At 44.7% G+C, this 17,059-nt stretch overlaps 1 protein-coding gene across 1 annotated transcript in view; it reads right to left on the minus strand.

Annotated features, from left to right (window-relative positions):
* The window catches only part of LOC115461704 (aromatase), an 85,170-nt gene that overhangs the window by 40,382 nt on the left and 27,729 nt on the right, over window positions 1–17,059 (minus strand). Inside the window, exons 4-5 of the mRNA XM_030191736.1 lie at window positions 13,173–13,349; window positions 5,746–5,860 (exon numbers count right to left, since the gene is read on the minus strand). Of these exons, the coding sequence (XP_030047596.1) occupies window positions 5,746–5,860; window positions 13,173–13,349 (292 nt within the window). The remainder of the gene's footprint in view (window positions 1–5,745; window positions 5,861–13,172; window positions 13,350–17,059) is intronic.

The raw sequence follows: 17,059 nt of genomic DNA on the forward strand, positions 1-17,059 counted from the left end.
CAGGTCCCATTGTATGCAATGAGACCTAGTTACTAATAACTGGGGTTAACAGTAAAATAACACATCTTAATGGTAAGCCATGTTAATAACTTTCTTCCTTCATTAAAGAGTAAAGAAAGATCTGTAGAAAAAATCCCTGCTATATGTAAAAAAAGTGAGCCACGTACAGGGCAATCAAACCATTGTGATACCACTGATGAGGTTGACTCTTAGGCATTGGTGGAATGAGGCATTATGACATCACAATATCAGCTCTAGTTACCAGAGATTGAGGGACATAGTTATTAGACGATAGTGGGAAGTTGAAGGAGGCTTGAGAGAGACCAAGGACACAGGATGTTTAACTATGATATAAAACACTTTATTGACGATACATGCAAGAATATGCAAAGCCCGACACAGCACCATGTTTTGGCACGAAGTGCCTGACTCAGGGGTCATAAATTGTTGAAAACACTGTTTAAATCCAGAAATAGAGAACTCACTTTTGTGAATGAGGAAGACCTTTGTGATTGCGAGGCGCCTATAGCAAAGTGCAATTCGAACAGTGTTCTCTCCAGTGTCCCTGGTCTCTTTCAAGCCTCCTCCAACTTCCCACTATCGTTTGTTCACTACATTCTACGTGGGATTCTTTTCAGTTCCTTTTTCTTTCCAGGGACATAGTTATTAACATGGGGTAATGTTAAGATGTGTTATTTTAATTAACATGCTATTTTAGCCCAGGTCCCATTTTATGCAACGAGATCTAGTTACTAATAACATTGGTTAGCTGCAAAATAACTCATCTTAACGGTAGCCCACTTTGATAACTTCCCCTCTTAAACTCCTCTAAACAGTTTCTTTTTTTATTTTGAAATGTATCTTCGTTAACATCTCAACCAATACATCCACTGAGAGGTTACAAAGCCCAAAACACAACCATCCTGATCTTTGAAGGGGCAGAGTAGGTGAGATGTTTTTACTTTAGTGATTGTGGAATTTTGCTGTTCTCTTTTCCTGGCTAAAGTTATTTATGACACTCACGGATATCTGCCCTGCTTTAAAGCTCAACTCCAGAATTCATCTATGACAAAGTTTCTTTTGCTTAGCCTTTATTTTAGTGGCGGTGATAATCAGGCTTATTTTCAAAAGAGAAGGGCGCCCATCTTTCGACACAAATCGCAAGGTGGGCGTCCTTCTCACAGGGTCGCCCAAATCAGCATAATCAAAAGCCAATTTTGGTCGTCCTCAACTGCTTTCCGTCGTGGGGATGACCAAAGTTCATGGGGGCGTGTTGGAGGCGTAGGTAAGGTGGAACTGGGGCGTGCCTAACACATGGGCGTCCTCGACCAATAATGGAAAAAAGAAGGGCGTCCCTGATGAACACTTGGATGACTTTACCTGGTCCTTTTTTTCTTACGACCAAGCCACAAAAATGTGCCCTAAATGACCAGATGGCCACTGGAGGGAATCGGGGATGACCTCCCCTTACTACCCCAGTGGCCACTAACCCCCTCCCACCCTCAAAAAAATATTTTTTAAATATTTTTTCCAGCCTCTATGCCAGCCTCAGATATCATACCCGGCTGCACGACAGCATTATGCAGGTCCCTGAAGCAGTTTTAGTGGGTGCAGTGTAATTCAGGCAGGTGGACCCAGGCCCATCCCCCCTACCTGTTACATTGTAACATAGTAGATGACGGCAGAAAAAGACCTGCATGGTCCATCCAGTCTGCCCAAGACAAACTCATATGTGTATACATTACCTTGAATTTGTACCTGTCCTTTTCAGGGCACAGACCATATAAGTCTGCCCAGCAGTATTACCCGCCTCCCAACCACCAGTCCCGCCTCCCATCACCGGCTCTGGTACAGACCGTATAAGTCTGCCCTCCCCTATCCTTGCCTCCCAACCACCCCCCTCTTCCCCCCAACTGCTCCACCACCCAATTTCAGCTAAGCTTCTGAGGATCCATTCCTTCTGCACAGGATTCCTCTATGCATATCCCACGCATGTTTGAACTCCGTTACCGTTTTCATCTCCACCACCTCCCGTGGGAGGGCATTCCAAGCGTCCACCACCCTCTCCGTGAAAAAATACTTCCTGACATCTTTCCTGAGTCTGCCCCCTTCAATCTCATTTCATGTCCTCTCGTTCTACCGCCTTCCCATCTCCGGAAAAGATTCGTTTGCGGATTAATACCTTTCAAATATTTGAATGTCTGTATCATATCACCCCTGTTCCTCCTTTCCTCCAGGGTGTACATGTTCAGGTCGGTAAGCCTCTCTTCATAAGTCTTGGAACGTAAATCCCATACCATCCTCGTAGCTTTCCTTTGCACCGCTTCCATTTTTTTAACATCCTTCGCAAGATACGGCCTCCAAAACTGAACACAATACTCCAGGTGGGGCCTCACCAACGTCTTATACAGGGGCATTAAAACCTCCTTTCTTCTGCTGATCACTCCTCTCTCTATACAGCCTAGCAATCTTCTAGCTACCGCCACCGCCTTGTTGCACTGTTTCATCGCCTTCAGGTCCTCAGATACTATCACCCCAAGATCCCTCTCCCCGTCCGTGCCTATCAGACTCTCTCCGCCTAACACATACGTCTCCCTTGGATTTCTACTCCCTAAGTGCATCACTTTGCATTTCTTCGCATTGAATTTTAATTGCCAAACGTTAGACCATTCTTCTAGCTTCTTCAGATCTTTTTTCATGTTTTCCACACCCTCCGGGGTGTCCACTCTGTTGGAAATCTTGGTGTCATCCGCAAAAAGGCAAACTTTACCTTGTAACCCTTCGGCAATGTCACTCACAAATATATTGAACAGAATCGGCCCCAGCACCGATCCCTGAGGCACTCCACTACTCACCTTTCCCTCCTCCGAGCGAACTCCATTGACCACCACCCTCTGGCGTCTGTCCGTCAACCAGTTCCTAATCCAGTTCACCACTTCGGGTCCTATCTTCAGGCCGTCTAGTTTATTTAAGAGCCTCCTGTGGGGAACCGTGTCAAAAGCCTTGCTGAAATCTAAGTAGATGACGTCCATAGCACGTCCTTGATTTAATTCTCCCGTCACCCAGTCAAAGAATTCAATGAGATTCGTTTGGCACGATTTCCCTTTGGTGAAACCATGTTGTCTCGGATCTTGCAACTTATTGGCTTCCAGGAAATTCACTATCCTTTCCTTCAGCATGGTTTCCATTACTTTTCCAATAACCGAAGTGAGGCTTACCGGCCTGTAGTTTCCAGCTTCTTCCCTATCCCCACTTTTGTGAAGAGGGACCACCTCCGCCGTTCTCCAATCCCTCGGAACCTCTCCCGTCTCCAAGGATTTATTAAACAAATCTTTAAGAGGACTTGCCAGGACCTCTCTGAGCTCCCTCAATATTCTGGGGTGGATCCCGTCCGGTCCCATGGCTTTGTCCACCTTTAGCTTTCCAAGTTGTTGATACACACTCTCTTCCGTGAACGGTGCTATATCCATTCCATTCTCAGGTGTACTTTTGCCAGTCCCTCGTGGTCCTTCTCCAGGATTTTCTTCAGTGAAAACCGAACAAAAGTAGCTATTTAGTAAATTGGCTTTTTCTTCATCATTATCTACATAGCGGTTCGCTGTATCTTTTAGTCTCACAATTCCCTTTTTAGTCCTTCTTCTTTCACTAATATATCTGAAGAAATTTTTGTCGCCCCTCCTTACATTTCTAGCCATTTGTTCTTCCGCTTGCGCCTTCGCCAGACGTACCTCTCTCTTGGCTTCTTTCAGTTTCATCCGGTATTCCTCCCTGTGTTCCTCTTCTTGAGATTGTCTATATTTCTGGAACGCCAACTCTTTAGCCTTTATTTTCTCAGCCACTTGCTGGGAGAACCATATCGGTTTCCTTTTCCTCTTGCTTTTATTTACTCTCCTTACATAAAGGTCTGTGGCCCTATTTATTGCTTCTTTCAGCCTGGACCACTGCCCTTCCACTTCCTGTTTGTCCTCCCAGCCCATCATCTCCTTCCTCAGGTATTCCCCCATTTTACTAAAGTCAGCACGCTTGAAATCCAGGACTTTGAGTTTAGAGTGGCCGCCCTCCACTTCAGCTGTTATATCAAACCAAACCGTTTGATGGTCACTGTTTCCCAGATGTGCACACACTCGCACATTTGACACACTATCCCCATTTGTGAGCACCAGATCCAGCATCGCTCCCTCCCTCGTGGGTTCCGTCACCATCTGTCTGAGCAGAGCACTTTGGAAAGCATTAACGATCTCTCTACTTCTTTCTGATTTGGCAGATGGAACCTTCCAATCTACATCCGGCAGATTGAAATCTCCCATCAATAGAACCTCTTTTTTCTTTCCTAATTTTTGAATATCTGCAATCAGATCTTTATCTAGTTCCTCTAATTATGTGGGGGGTCTGTAGACAACACCCAAGTGGACAGTAGTTCTATCCTCTCTTTTTAAGGTGATCCATATCGCTTCTTCTTTTCCCCAGGTCCCTGTCATTTCATTACACTTGTGGTGGTAAATGTGAGCCCTCCAAAACCCACCACAAACCCACTATACCCACATGTAGGTGCCCCCCTTCACCCATAAAGGCTATGGTAATGGTGTACAGTTGTGGGGAGTGGGTTTTAGGGGGGGTTTGGGGGGCTCAGCACACAAGGTAAGGTAGCTATACACCTGGGAGCAATTTCTGAAGTCCACTGCAGTGCCCCCTAGGGTGCCCGGTTGGTGTCTTGGCCTGTCAGGGGGACCAGTGCACTACGAATGCTGGCTTCTCCCACGACCAAAGGGCTTGCATTTGGTCATTTCTGAGATAGGCGTCCTCGTTTTCCATTATCGCCGAAAATCGGGGATGACCATCTCTAAGGTTGACCTAATTTCGCAATTTGGGCATCCCTGACCGTATTATCGAAATGAAAGATGGACGCCCATCTTGTTTCGTTAATATGGGTTTTCCCGCCCCTTCGCCGGGACATCCTGCGAGGACATCCTCAGGAAAACTTGGGCGCCCCTTTCGATTATGCTCCTCAATGTCTCCATTAGAGTGCTTTTCTTAAGCGTACATCACTGATCAGTGATGTCATTTTCTTTGCCCAATAATATATTTCTAATAGTATGAGAGCCAGTTATATTCTGGTAGAGTAGAACAACTGCAACAATTATACTGCAAAACTTTTTCGATGGTTATTATACTCTTGTTGTGGTAGATGGTGCTAATCCCTTCCCTCAAAAATCTTGTGGTAAATAATCAATATAGGGGTTGCGGGTAAAGGGTGAAGAAAATGTTAGGATCTCAAAGTTCAAGTAACTATGGGTAGAATCTTCATGTAATACCATAATTTGCAGAGTGCTGGAAGTAGATATCTTAAAATTAGCGTTTCAATAGTTATTACCGAGTTTCACACTGAATGATCGTATGGTAACACTTCCTAGGCATTTATATTGATCTGCTGAATTGCATTGGTATTGTTGCAGTTCTTTGGCCTGTCCTGATTTTTGTCTTTAAACCACTGGTCAAGTGACAATTTTTAGAAAGGGTCCCTGAGAGCAAGTTGGTCCACTAGATCAAAGAGCGACTGCAAAGGGAACTCTTGCTTTCTGGGGCCTCTCGGAACTGCAAGAGAGGAATGCACAGAATTCATACCATAGAGACAAACAACACTGCCAAACTAAAGATAGAAAGGATTGTGTAACCTCTCATTTGCTGTGCTATTTAAGCTAGTTCATTCAGTGTTTTTCCATTAGTGTCTGCATAATTGATACTTACGCTGCCTTCTGATACTTCTTATATAACCAAGAAATCTTAAAGTAGATGTCAGGCTTCAATAAGAGTGTCTGCCAGGCATCGAAGTACTTCTGGATTTTATGTACCATGTCATATTCTGAAAATAAACGTTGAAAAAGCAAGAAAAAATAAATGTGTTGGGATAACATAGCCATTTGGCGCCTAAAAAATCAGTGCGGAACTAAGCGTATTCTATAAGATTTAGGCGTGGTATATAGAATACGCTTAGTTGATACCGTAGTGCCTAAATGAACGCACATCTATTTACACCAGTAAAAACCTGGTGTAAATCCCTGTGCATAGATTTAGGTGCACTGACCCGTATTCTGTAACTATGCGCAGAAATGTTGAAACACCCATGAAACACCCATAAATACGCCTATAAACATGCCCCTTTTTAAGCTACATGTGTTTACTTTGAACTGCGTACTTTACAATTTAGGCGCAGTTCTTTATAGAATACACTTAGCAATTTCCATGCATAAATTGTAATTATTGCCAATTAGTGCTCGTTATTGCTTGTTAAGTGCTGTTAAAAATGCTGATTACCTTGTTACACTAATTAGGTTATGTGAGTATTGTTATGTGCGGAATCTAGGCACCATAAATAGAATCCGGGGGTTAAGACCTAAGTCACTAAGAAGCCCGTTTACTAAAGCTTAGCACACGCAAATGGAATTAGCAAGCACTGAATGCTGCACAGCCCATTTTATACCTATGGGCCACATAGCATTTAGCACACGCTAATGTCCATTAGTGCGCACTGAGGGACCCTTTTACAAAGAGGCAGTAGGGCTACCGCTGGGTTTGCGCACAGCAAATTGGTCCTACCGCTGGGTTCGCCTAAGAGTCCAGTGGTAGTTCTGGGTCTGCTGAGTGTCATTTCCAGTCTAGAAAATATGTTTTACTTTCTAGTGCTGGTGGGCAGAGAGTAGGTATGACTGGTGGTAATTGGGCAGTGTCACACACTGCATGATTACAGCAGGGTTAGCACAGGAGCCCTCACCATCTCCTAAATAGGAGGTGGTAAGGGATCCAGGAGTAAATGGCCACAGGGCAATTTTTTATGTACCCCAGGGCCATTTACTGCCCTTTCTTTTTTTTAAACTTTGACCCACTGTGGTGAAAGGTGGTTTTGGCATACAACAATCCCACATGCCGATGCCACTACAGGCCTCCTTTTAATGCTGCTTGGTAAAAGGGCCCCTAAACATTTTTCCCTATAGAGGGAGATAATATTATAACTTTGCAGATGTTATAATATTCCTGAACAGTTCCTACAATGCTTGCAATCAAATATAACATACTATCTCATGGAATTTTCCTTCAAGAAATGGAAAAATAAGTCTGACGTCGGTGCCGGGGAAATGGTAGAGGCTATTATTAAAAACAAAATTACAGAGCACATCCAAGGACATGGATTACTGAGACCAAGTCAGCATGGCTTTTGTGTGGGGAAATCTTGCCTGACCAATTTACTTCAATTCTTTGAAGGAGTGAACAAACATGTGGACAAAGGGGAGTCGGTTGATATTGTGTATCTGGATTTTCAAAAGGCGTTTGACAAGGTACCTCATGAAAGGCTACAGAGGAAATTGGAGGGTCATGGGATAGGAGGAAATGTCCTATTGTGGATTAAAAACTGGTTGAAGGATAGGAAACAGAGAGTGGGGTTAAATGGGCAGTATTCACAATGGAGAAGGGTACTTAGTGGGGTTCCTCAGGGGTCCGTGCTAGGACCGCTGCTTTTTAATATATTTATAAATGATTTAGAGATGGGAGTAACTAGCGAGGTAATTAAATTTGCTGATGACACAAAGTTATTCAAAGTCGTTAAATCGCGACAGGATTGTGAAAAATTACAAGAGGACCTTACGAGACTGGGAGACTGGGCGGCTAAATGGCAGATGATGTTTAATGTGAGCAAGTGCAAGGTGATGCATGTGGGAAAAAAGAACCCGAATTATAGCTACGTCATGCAAGGTTCCACGTTAGGAGTTACGGACCAAGAAAAGGATCTGGGTGTCGTCATCGATAACACACTGAAACCTTCTGCTCAGTGTGCTGCTGCGGCTAAGAAAGCGAATAGAATGTTGGGTATTATCAGGAAAGGTATGGAAAACAGGTGTGAGGATGTTATAATGCCGTTGTATCGCTCCATGGTGCGACCGCACCTTGAGTATTGTGTTCAATTCTGGTCGCCGCATCTCAAGAAAGATATAGTAGAATTGGAAAAGGTGCAGCGAAGGGCGACTAAAATGATAGCGGGGATGGGACAACTTCCCTATGAAGAAAGACTAAGGAGGCTAGGGCTATACAGCTTGGAGAAGAGACGGCTGAGGGGAGACATGATAGAGGTATATAGAATAATGAGTGAAGTGGAACTGGTGGATGTGAAGCATCTGTTCACGCTTTCCAAAAATACTAGGACTAGGGGGCATGCGATGAAACTACAGTGTAGTAAATTTAAAACAAATCGGAGAAAAGTTTTCTTCACCCAACGTGTAATTAAACTCTGGAATTCGTTGCCGGAGAAAGTGGTGAAGGCGGTTAGCTTAGCAGAGTTTAAAAAGGGGTTGGACGGTTTCCTAAAGGACAAGTCCATAAACCGCTACTAACGGACTTGGAAAACTCCAAAATTCCAGGAATAACATGTATAGAATGTTTGTACGTTGGGAAGCTTGCCAGGTGCCCTTGGCCTGGATTGGCCACTGTCGTGGACAGGATGCTGGGCTCGATGGACCCTTGGTCTTTTCCCAGTATGGCATTACTTATGTACTTATAATCCTAAACCCAATTCCCAAAAAACTACAATCCAGCTTGAATGAAGTTTCATACTACAGGCCTGCAGCCTCTAACCCACTGTTAATTAAAATAATGGAAGGCCAGGTTACCCAACAACTCATGGACTATCTTACTCTTTCTCGATATTACATGCCTGCCAATCAGTTTCAGGTCCTTTTATAGCACCAAAACAGTCCTAACAATGCTTATTGCAAAGTTCAGAAAGAGCTAAGTAAAGACAGAAAGATCATCATCTTACAATTGATATGTCCAGCACTTTTGATACAGTGGACCATGACATTCTACTCAATCTGTTAGATTTTATTGGTATATCTGGCAACGTTCTTCAGTGGTTCAAGGGCTTTCTCAGCTCTAGGTTCTACTAAGTAAAACAATCAGGCCTCATCTAATTGCGAAGTGCCACAAGGCTCTCTTCTCTCCAGCGAGCGTACCAAGGGCGGAGCGGTCCGGTCTGCCCCGGGTGTCAGCAGGTGGGGGGGGGGGGGGTGCTCCACTGGAACTGGGGGCCGAAAAGAGGGGGCAAAGAGGGGGGGGGACAGATACTGGATGGAAGGGGGAGTGAGAGGGAGGGCAGACCCTGGATGGATGGGAGAGGGAGGGTAAGTGGTAGATTGAAGGGGCAGAGAGAAAGGGCATACAGTAGATGGAAAGGATAGAAAGGGCAGACAGTGGATGGAAGGGGGAGAGAAAGAGGGCAGATGGGCAGATGGTAGATGGAAGGGAAAGCGATAGAGGGCAGATTTGGATGGAAGGGAGAGATAGGGCAGATGTGGATAGAAGGGGGAGAGAGGGCAGACAGTGGATGGAAGGGGCAGGGAGAGAGGGCAGACATTGGATGGAGGGGACAGTAGAGAGGGCAGACACTGGATGGCAGAGAGAGAGCAAAGACATGCTAGATGGAAGGAAGACAATGAAAAGAAGATGAGGAAAGCAGAAACCAGAGACAACAAAACTGTAAATAAAATAAATATTTTTATTTTTTTTGCTTTAGGATAAAGTAGTATTGTAGCTGTCTTAATAAATGTTTATAAATAGAACATGTAAATAAGGTAATCTTTTTATTGGACTAATTTTAATACATTTTGACTAACTTTCGGAGAACAAAACCCCCTTCCTCAGGTCAGCATAGGATACTGTAACAGCACTATACTGTATTGACCTGAGGAAGGAGGTTTTGGCCACTGAAAGCTAAATGTATCAGTCCAATAAAATGGTATTATTTTATTTTCTATATTTGTTTTATTTCTATTTGTTAATTTGTAAAGTGGTGATTGGTATTGTTAGTTTTTTTCAAATTACATCTGCTGTTTTTATATTTGCACAGTACTAGGAACAGTTCTGTTTAGTCTGTGCTGTTGCATTGTATGCAGAGTCTGGTATCTTGGGGGTTCAGTTTAATTTTTGTCTAAATAGAAAGTTTATGATTACTTATTCTATAGTGGATTAGGGTGTATCTGTGTTTGTGAAAAAGACATGGCTTTCAGTTGGCATTGACTGTGCAGGATCGACGATCTGTACTATTCTGTCTGGTTTCATTTTACAATAGGTGAATTGATGTTCTAGTGCTTCACTGTAGTGTTTAAGATGCTTTCCTTTTCCTTGTGTGACTCATAGAAATTACTGCTTATGGTATGGTAGAATTACTCTATAGGTCTTGAGTGTTTTGTATTCTCGGTATGCCTAGTACTGGATTTTGGAGGGAGCAGTGGCATAGCTAGGTGGGGCGCCAGGGGAGTGGCTGCTCCCCCAAATGGAGTTCTGCTGGCGCCTATTTTTTTTCATCCTGTTGCACTGAAAATGTGCATCGGCGGATGTCCACTCTCGCTCCCCCCACGCCATCAACCTGCCTCATTCTGGCTCCGCTTCTGGGAGGGGGTATTATAAAATGACCAGCCCCGGGTGTCAACTACCTTGCTTCTCTCCCCCATCCTGTTTAATATAATGATGGCACCCTAGGTTTATCTACTTGAATCACATGTTTCACTGTTTCATGTATGCCAATGATGTTACAACCTATGTCACTTTTGACAATGATATCGAAATCTTAACCAATATAAAATCAGGCCTAGACCTAATGGAATCATGGGCAACAATTTCAAACTGAAACTTAACAGAGAGAAAACCAAATTCGGAATACTAACAAACCCTCACCAACCAATTACTTCTTCTACTTTTACTATTGGTAACAAAACTTATCCACTGGAGCATAATTTGAAAATCCTGGGAATAATAATTGATCAACACCTCTCATTTGAACCACAAGTATCCAAATTAGTGTCTAATGTATTCAAATTATTATGGACACTAAACACAATTTTCAGATCTTTAACTCAATCTTTGGTACTATCAAAATCACATTACTGCAAAGCGGTCTATGCAGGACTTAAGACCTCACAAATCAGAAAATTACAACTGCTCAAAACACAGCAACTCATCTTGTACTTAAAGCTACCCGATACTCCAAAGCGACCCTGCTTCTACTCAACCTACTATAAGTTCACACATTAGTTTCAAATTATGTGCATTCACCCACCAAATAATTTATGCTTCACCTCCATCTTACATGCAGAATCTTATAGAGTTATCAATACACAATGCTAAAAAAATCATCTAGAGACTTTCTTGTATTTGAAAAGCAAAAGGAATATAGAGCTGCCAAATCACCCTGTTCCTGGAGGTAGACATTTTAGCCAGTCCTGGTTTTAAACTTACATTCTAGTGCAGTGTGGTATTTGAAGTCCCTGAATCTACCCACTGAAATCAGTGCTGCAGGTCCCATAATGCTCCAGGATAGGGTGCATTATGAGACCAGCCTAAAATCTCCCTGCTAGAACTGGGTAATTGGCAGCTGTACAGCTCTAAATTAAGCTGTCCATTCGAACATGTGCTTGCCTAGTCCCTAGAGTGGTGCATGGGTGGTGGGCACTATAGACAAACCTTCAACCTTATACCCCTCCCCCTCAATTAACTTTCAAGCCTGCAGCCCACCCCCGAGATTTTGATAATTAAATTCAACAATCATGGTCATCATATAAACATCCTATACAAATGCAGGTTGTTAAACCAAGTGCTGAAGTTTTTTTGAGTTTGTCAGGATCTATTTTCTTTGACTGCAGCTGCCCTTTGCTGCCCCCAATACGCTGCTTCCCTCGGCGATTGCCTAGTCTTGCCTAATGGTTGGGTTGGCCTACTAGTCCCCATGCATACTCACAAAGTACTGCACTTTTCCCTGCTACTTATGGAGAGATGCAATGTGGTAGAAAGGCCGTGAATCAAGATTGAGGAGGGCAGGGATAGTGAATGCGATTCTAGGCAGATCTCAAAACATTTCCGTCACATTTCTCTGTTTCTATGCACGTGGGATCCCGTAGGAAAAGGAAGAGTTAGGGGATACAGAGGATGGGCAGACTGGATGGGCCATCTGGCCTTTATCTGCCGTCATGTTTCTATGTTTCTATTTCTTTTTACAGATGCCTTCCGCTAGCCCTGCTGACCTGTGCTGGGAGCACTGGAAGCAGGTCTTGGATAGCACAATCTCTAATCTCCTACGTTCTCCCCCTGCTATCCTATCTAATACTGTAGTCCCCACTCCTTTTTTGTCCAGTACATCAACTGTACTATATTTTTTAGACTGTAAGCTGTTCAGATGGTTTATCTGTTGGGCAGGATAGTACATCTACTATAATAAAACGCAGCCTCAACGTTCTGAGGACCCTGACGTCACTGAAGTCACTCACACACCGGTTCGTGGTTTCATGGTGGTGAAGCCACAACATCTTCATGCCCCGCTCTCGCGTCACACGTGATGACGTCGAGGGCGGAACACGAAAACAAATTAACACAGGGGGAGCAGTAGTTTCCCTACTCCTCCCCTTCCAACAAATCCCAGCCGCCGCCGATGTGCACATGAACCCGGCCCCTTTCGCCACATAGCCCCGCCCCTTACAACTTACCGTCCCGCCCACGGTAGCACACGCTTAACCTCACCAACCTCCCTCGCCCCTGTCACCTCCCCTCCCCTTACGCATGTCTCCCTGGTGGTCTAGAGGTACCTGTTCCGTCGGCCCAGGAAAGAAAGAGCCCCCTCTTTCCTCCCGTAGCGGTGGCTTCCTTGCTGCAAAGTGTGGGAGTCCGCCTCTCAGTGTTTGAAAATGGCCGCCGAGAGTTCAAGCTGCCTCGCGAGACTTCAACTCTCGGCAGCCATTTTGAAACGCCGAGAGCCGGACTCCCACACGATGCAGCAAGGAAGCCACCACTACGGGAGGAAAGAGGGGGTTCTTTCTTTCCTGGGCCGATGGAACAGGTACCGTAAGGGGAGGGGAAGGGAGTCCCGTGCCCGCTAGCGCCCGTTTCATCGGCGCCAGAAACGGGCCATGTTTACTAGTTTTAAATAAACGTGAAACTTGAAAGTAGGGGGCTGAGGAGAGAAAAGAAGTAAATGAGTGTCCATAGTGGGTTTGTGTGTGTGTGTGTGGGGGGGAGGGGGTAGGTGGGGGCACAACTGTATGTTTGCCTGGGGTTTAATATAGAGCTAATTCGTCCCTCATTTCTAATGGTAAACAGACAGTCAAACATTAATTTTAGCTGGAGATCCAGCTCTTTACCATCTATAGGCATCCTCAGGAAGAGCTTGTTGGAGGTGTCCATCATAATCAGCCTCATTAGCACCAGTGCATTCACATTTCCAATCTCATTGGTCACCTGATGCAATCTCTCCAGATTTGCTATTGTTGTTTTGGCACAGATTTCTGCAGCCTGTGTAATGACCGGCCCTGACAAAGCTGAAATTTCACAGACACCAAGAAACAGATAATTCTGTCAGTTTACACATATTTTCTGTTAACATTTTAGGTTAATATTCATAAAAGAATGCGCCTCTTGCTGAAATAAAACAGTCAAAAAGAACTTAATTCCAAGTAAACATACAACTTCTCTTTCTGTTTTACTTTTGCTAAAAACGGGGTTTTGAGAAGTTAGTGGAGAGATGAGGTAGCCATGTTAGTCCACTTTTAAAGGTAATCAATAGAAATAAAATAAAACATAGAAACGAAAATAAGATGATACCTTTTTTATTGGACTAACTTAGTACATTTTTTCATTAGCTTTCGAAGGTAATCCTTCTTCATCAGATCCAAAATAAGCAAATGTTGATAAATAATAGTATATACAAGTGAAACATCAAAGCATTCCAGTGACAGTCTCACAGAATGAGGGTAGGGTGGGCTAGGTGAGAGACAGGGAGAGCCAGGTGGATGAGGGACAGGGAGAAATTAGTGTGAACCCAAATCATTCTGTTCCACAGAAAATTTCATTTCTTGTTGTTGTTGTTGTTGTTGTTTTGGGGATAGGGGGTTGTTCCATTTTAATTTTTTTGTTTCATTTCATTTAAGTGGCCTTTTACTAAGCCACACTTAAAAGTGGCCGGCGCTGTTGTCAGTACATAGGCTTCCCACGCACTGTGGCCACTTTTAAGGCCCCTGTCTTTCTTCTATGTTTGTGCAGCGCTGCGTACGCCTTGCAGCGCTATAGAAATGCTAAATAGTAGTAATAGTAGTAGTAGTAGGGAATAATCGAATGGGGGGCGCCCATCTATAAGGGCGGCCATCTCTAATGACGGCCCTGTTAAGCGGCGTACCCAACTGCATCTTTCGTTTCGATAATACAGTTGGGGCCGGCCAAATCTCAACATTTAGGCTGCCCTTAGAGATCGCCGGCGTTAGAGATGGCTGCCATTGGTTTTCGCCAATAATGGAAACTAATGGTGACCATCTCAACCGGCCAAATCCAAGCCATTTGGTCGTGGGAGGTAGCCAGCATTTCTAGTGCACTGGTCCCCCTCACATGCCAGGACACCACCGGGCACCCTAGGGGGCACTGCAGTGGACTTCACAAATTGATCCCACGTGCATAGCTCCTTTACCTTGGGTGCTGAGCCCCCCAACCCCCCCCCCAAAATCCACTACCCACAACTGTACAACACTACCATAGCCCTTAAAGGGTTTAGGGGTTCACCTAGATGTGGGTACAGTGGGTTTCGGGTGGGTTTTGGAGGGCTCTTATTTACCACCACAAGTGTAACAGGTAGGGGGGTATGGGCCTGGGTCCGCCTGCCTGAAGTGCACTACAGTACCCACTAAAAACTGCTCCAGGGACCTGCATACTGCTGTCATGGAGCTGGGTATGACATTTGAAGCTGGCATAGAGGTTGGCAAAAAAAAGTTTTTTAATTTTTTGGGGGGGTGGGGGGGGGGTGGGAGGGGGTTGGTGACCACTGGGGGGTAGTAAGGGGAGGTGATCCCCGATTCCCTCCGCTGGTCATCTGGCCAGTTCGGGGACCTTTCGAGGCTTGGTCGTGAACAAAAAGGGACCAAGTAAAGTTGGCCAAATGCTCGTCAGGGCCGGCCTTCTTTTTTCCATTATTGGCCAGGCTGGCCATCTCTTAAACCACGCCCCCGTCCCGCCTTCGGTACACTGCCGACATGCCCCCTTGAACTTTGGCTGGGCCCTGCGACGGAAAGCAGTTGAAGCCGGCCAAAATTGGCTTTGATTATACCGATTTGGCCAGCCTTAGGAGAAGGCCGGCCATCTCCCAATTTGTGTCGTAAGATGGCCGCCCTTTTCCTTCAAAAATAAACAGAATAGGCAACTATGTGTGCCAAACGCACGCCAGATTGGAGTTACTGCCCAGTTACCGCGTGGACCCTTGCGGTAATTTCAATTTTGGCACACGTCCGTTACACATGTCTAAAAAAATATTTTTATTTTCTGGCACATGTAATGGATGCACACCAAGTGGCATTTGACGCGCGTAGGTCATTACTGCCCAGATTCTTTACCGCTAGGTCTATGGCTGGCAGTCAGGTCTCACTCCCAAAATGGATGCGTAGCAATTTTGATTTTGCCACACATCTATTTTTGGCAAAAAAGAAGCCTTTTTTACAGGCACGCTGAATAATGGATTGATGTTCACCCCAAACCCACGCCTACACTATCGCAAGCCATTTTTCAGCTCACCTTTGTAGAAGGACCCCTTAGTGCAGTGGTAAAATGGCTGCATCTCTATATTTTTCTGTAATGGCCGTGTATTACTTTCCCAGTTAGTGTTTGGCCATTACTAACACCTTTTGTAGTTTCCAAGGGCTCCTGCATTAACCCTGTAGTAATTGGGCAGTGTGTGGCAATGTGCCTGCACTACTCAATTAGCACAGGGTACACCTACTCACTGCCCCATATTCATGCCTCCCATGCTGAAAAAAAATATATATATTTGTTGGGACGGGATTAGCGGCCGCTGATAGGCACATTACTGCGGGATGTCTCATTGGGTTCTGCGGCAGTGATTTTTGCTCGTGCCTACTGCGGCTTAGTAAAAGGGCTTCTTAGTGAAATACTAAATGGTTTTAGTGTTTGCTAAAATGGTCTATTTGAAGCCTATTCTATAAAGGAAAGTAGGTGCCTAGGATGCTTTATAGCAGTGTTTCCCAAGTCCAGTCCTGAAGTGCCCCTTGCCAGTCAGGTTTTCACTAAAAACAAGCAAGTGCATGGGGGAGGGGGAGGGGGAAAGCAGGGCAGGCAGCATGGCGGCAAATATTGCCGCAGGAAAGCTTCTGCTAGGAGGGCTTCGGGACCCCAGTCAGCCAAACCAGAAGACCTTGGGGGGGGGGGGATCTCACACCCAAATTGCGGGGCCCAGGTCCCCAAGGACCCCATGGCTATGCCACTAATAAGCACAAATGTGTTTTGGCACGGTACTTATGCCAGCCATAGAGCTGGTCTAAATGCTATCACTTAGATTCAGGAGATATGCACATAAATTATAGTATTCAATAAGATACATAAGTGTAGCCCTGCCCATGATCCGCCCAATCGCCAGTTATGTGAACACCCACCTGTAAAGTATGTACTATCAAAGTTATGCACATACTTGCAGGATTGTCATTTACATGTGTACATGTTCACATACACATGTAACACATGTACATGCCATCTGACTTTAGCATGTTCCTTTATATTTTACATAGGTGTAGTTTGACTGTTTCATTTGGGGGGGGGCAAAGAATGGGCAGAGCATATTAGCATATCATTTGCATATATACATATGCAAATGATATGCTAATATGGAGGAAGGAATTGAAATTTACAGGCAAAATATGCACATTTCAAAAAGCTGACACATTTCAATTAATAAATTATGAATAAAATACTTTTATCTACCTTTGTTGTCTGATCATTTAGTTTTTCTATTCGCTTTGGTCCCAGTGTCTTCTGTTTTATGCAGTGTCTTCTTTCCAGTAGGCTTCCCTCTGCTCCCCACCCTCCCAGTCCCAGCCATCTCTTGCTCCTTCCCTCTGCTCCCCACCCCTCCCAGTCCCATCCATCTTCTGTTCCTTCCCTCTGCTCACCATCCCTCCGTCTCATCCATCTTCTGCTCCTTCCCTCTGCTGTGCCTGACCTCTCCCAATCCCATCCATCTCCTGGTCCATCCCTCTGC

The sequence above is a fragment of the Microcaecilia unicolor genome, chromosome 1 (assembly GCF_901765095.1).
Source record: "Microcaecilia unicolor chromosome 1, aMicUni1.1, whole genome shotgun sequence".
NCBI lineage: Eukaryota > Metazoa > Chordata > Amphibia > Gymnophiona > Siphonopidae > Microcaecilia > Microcaecilia unicolor.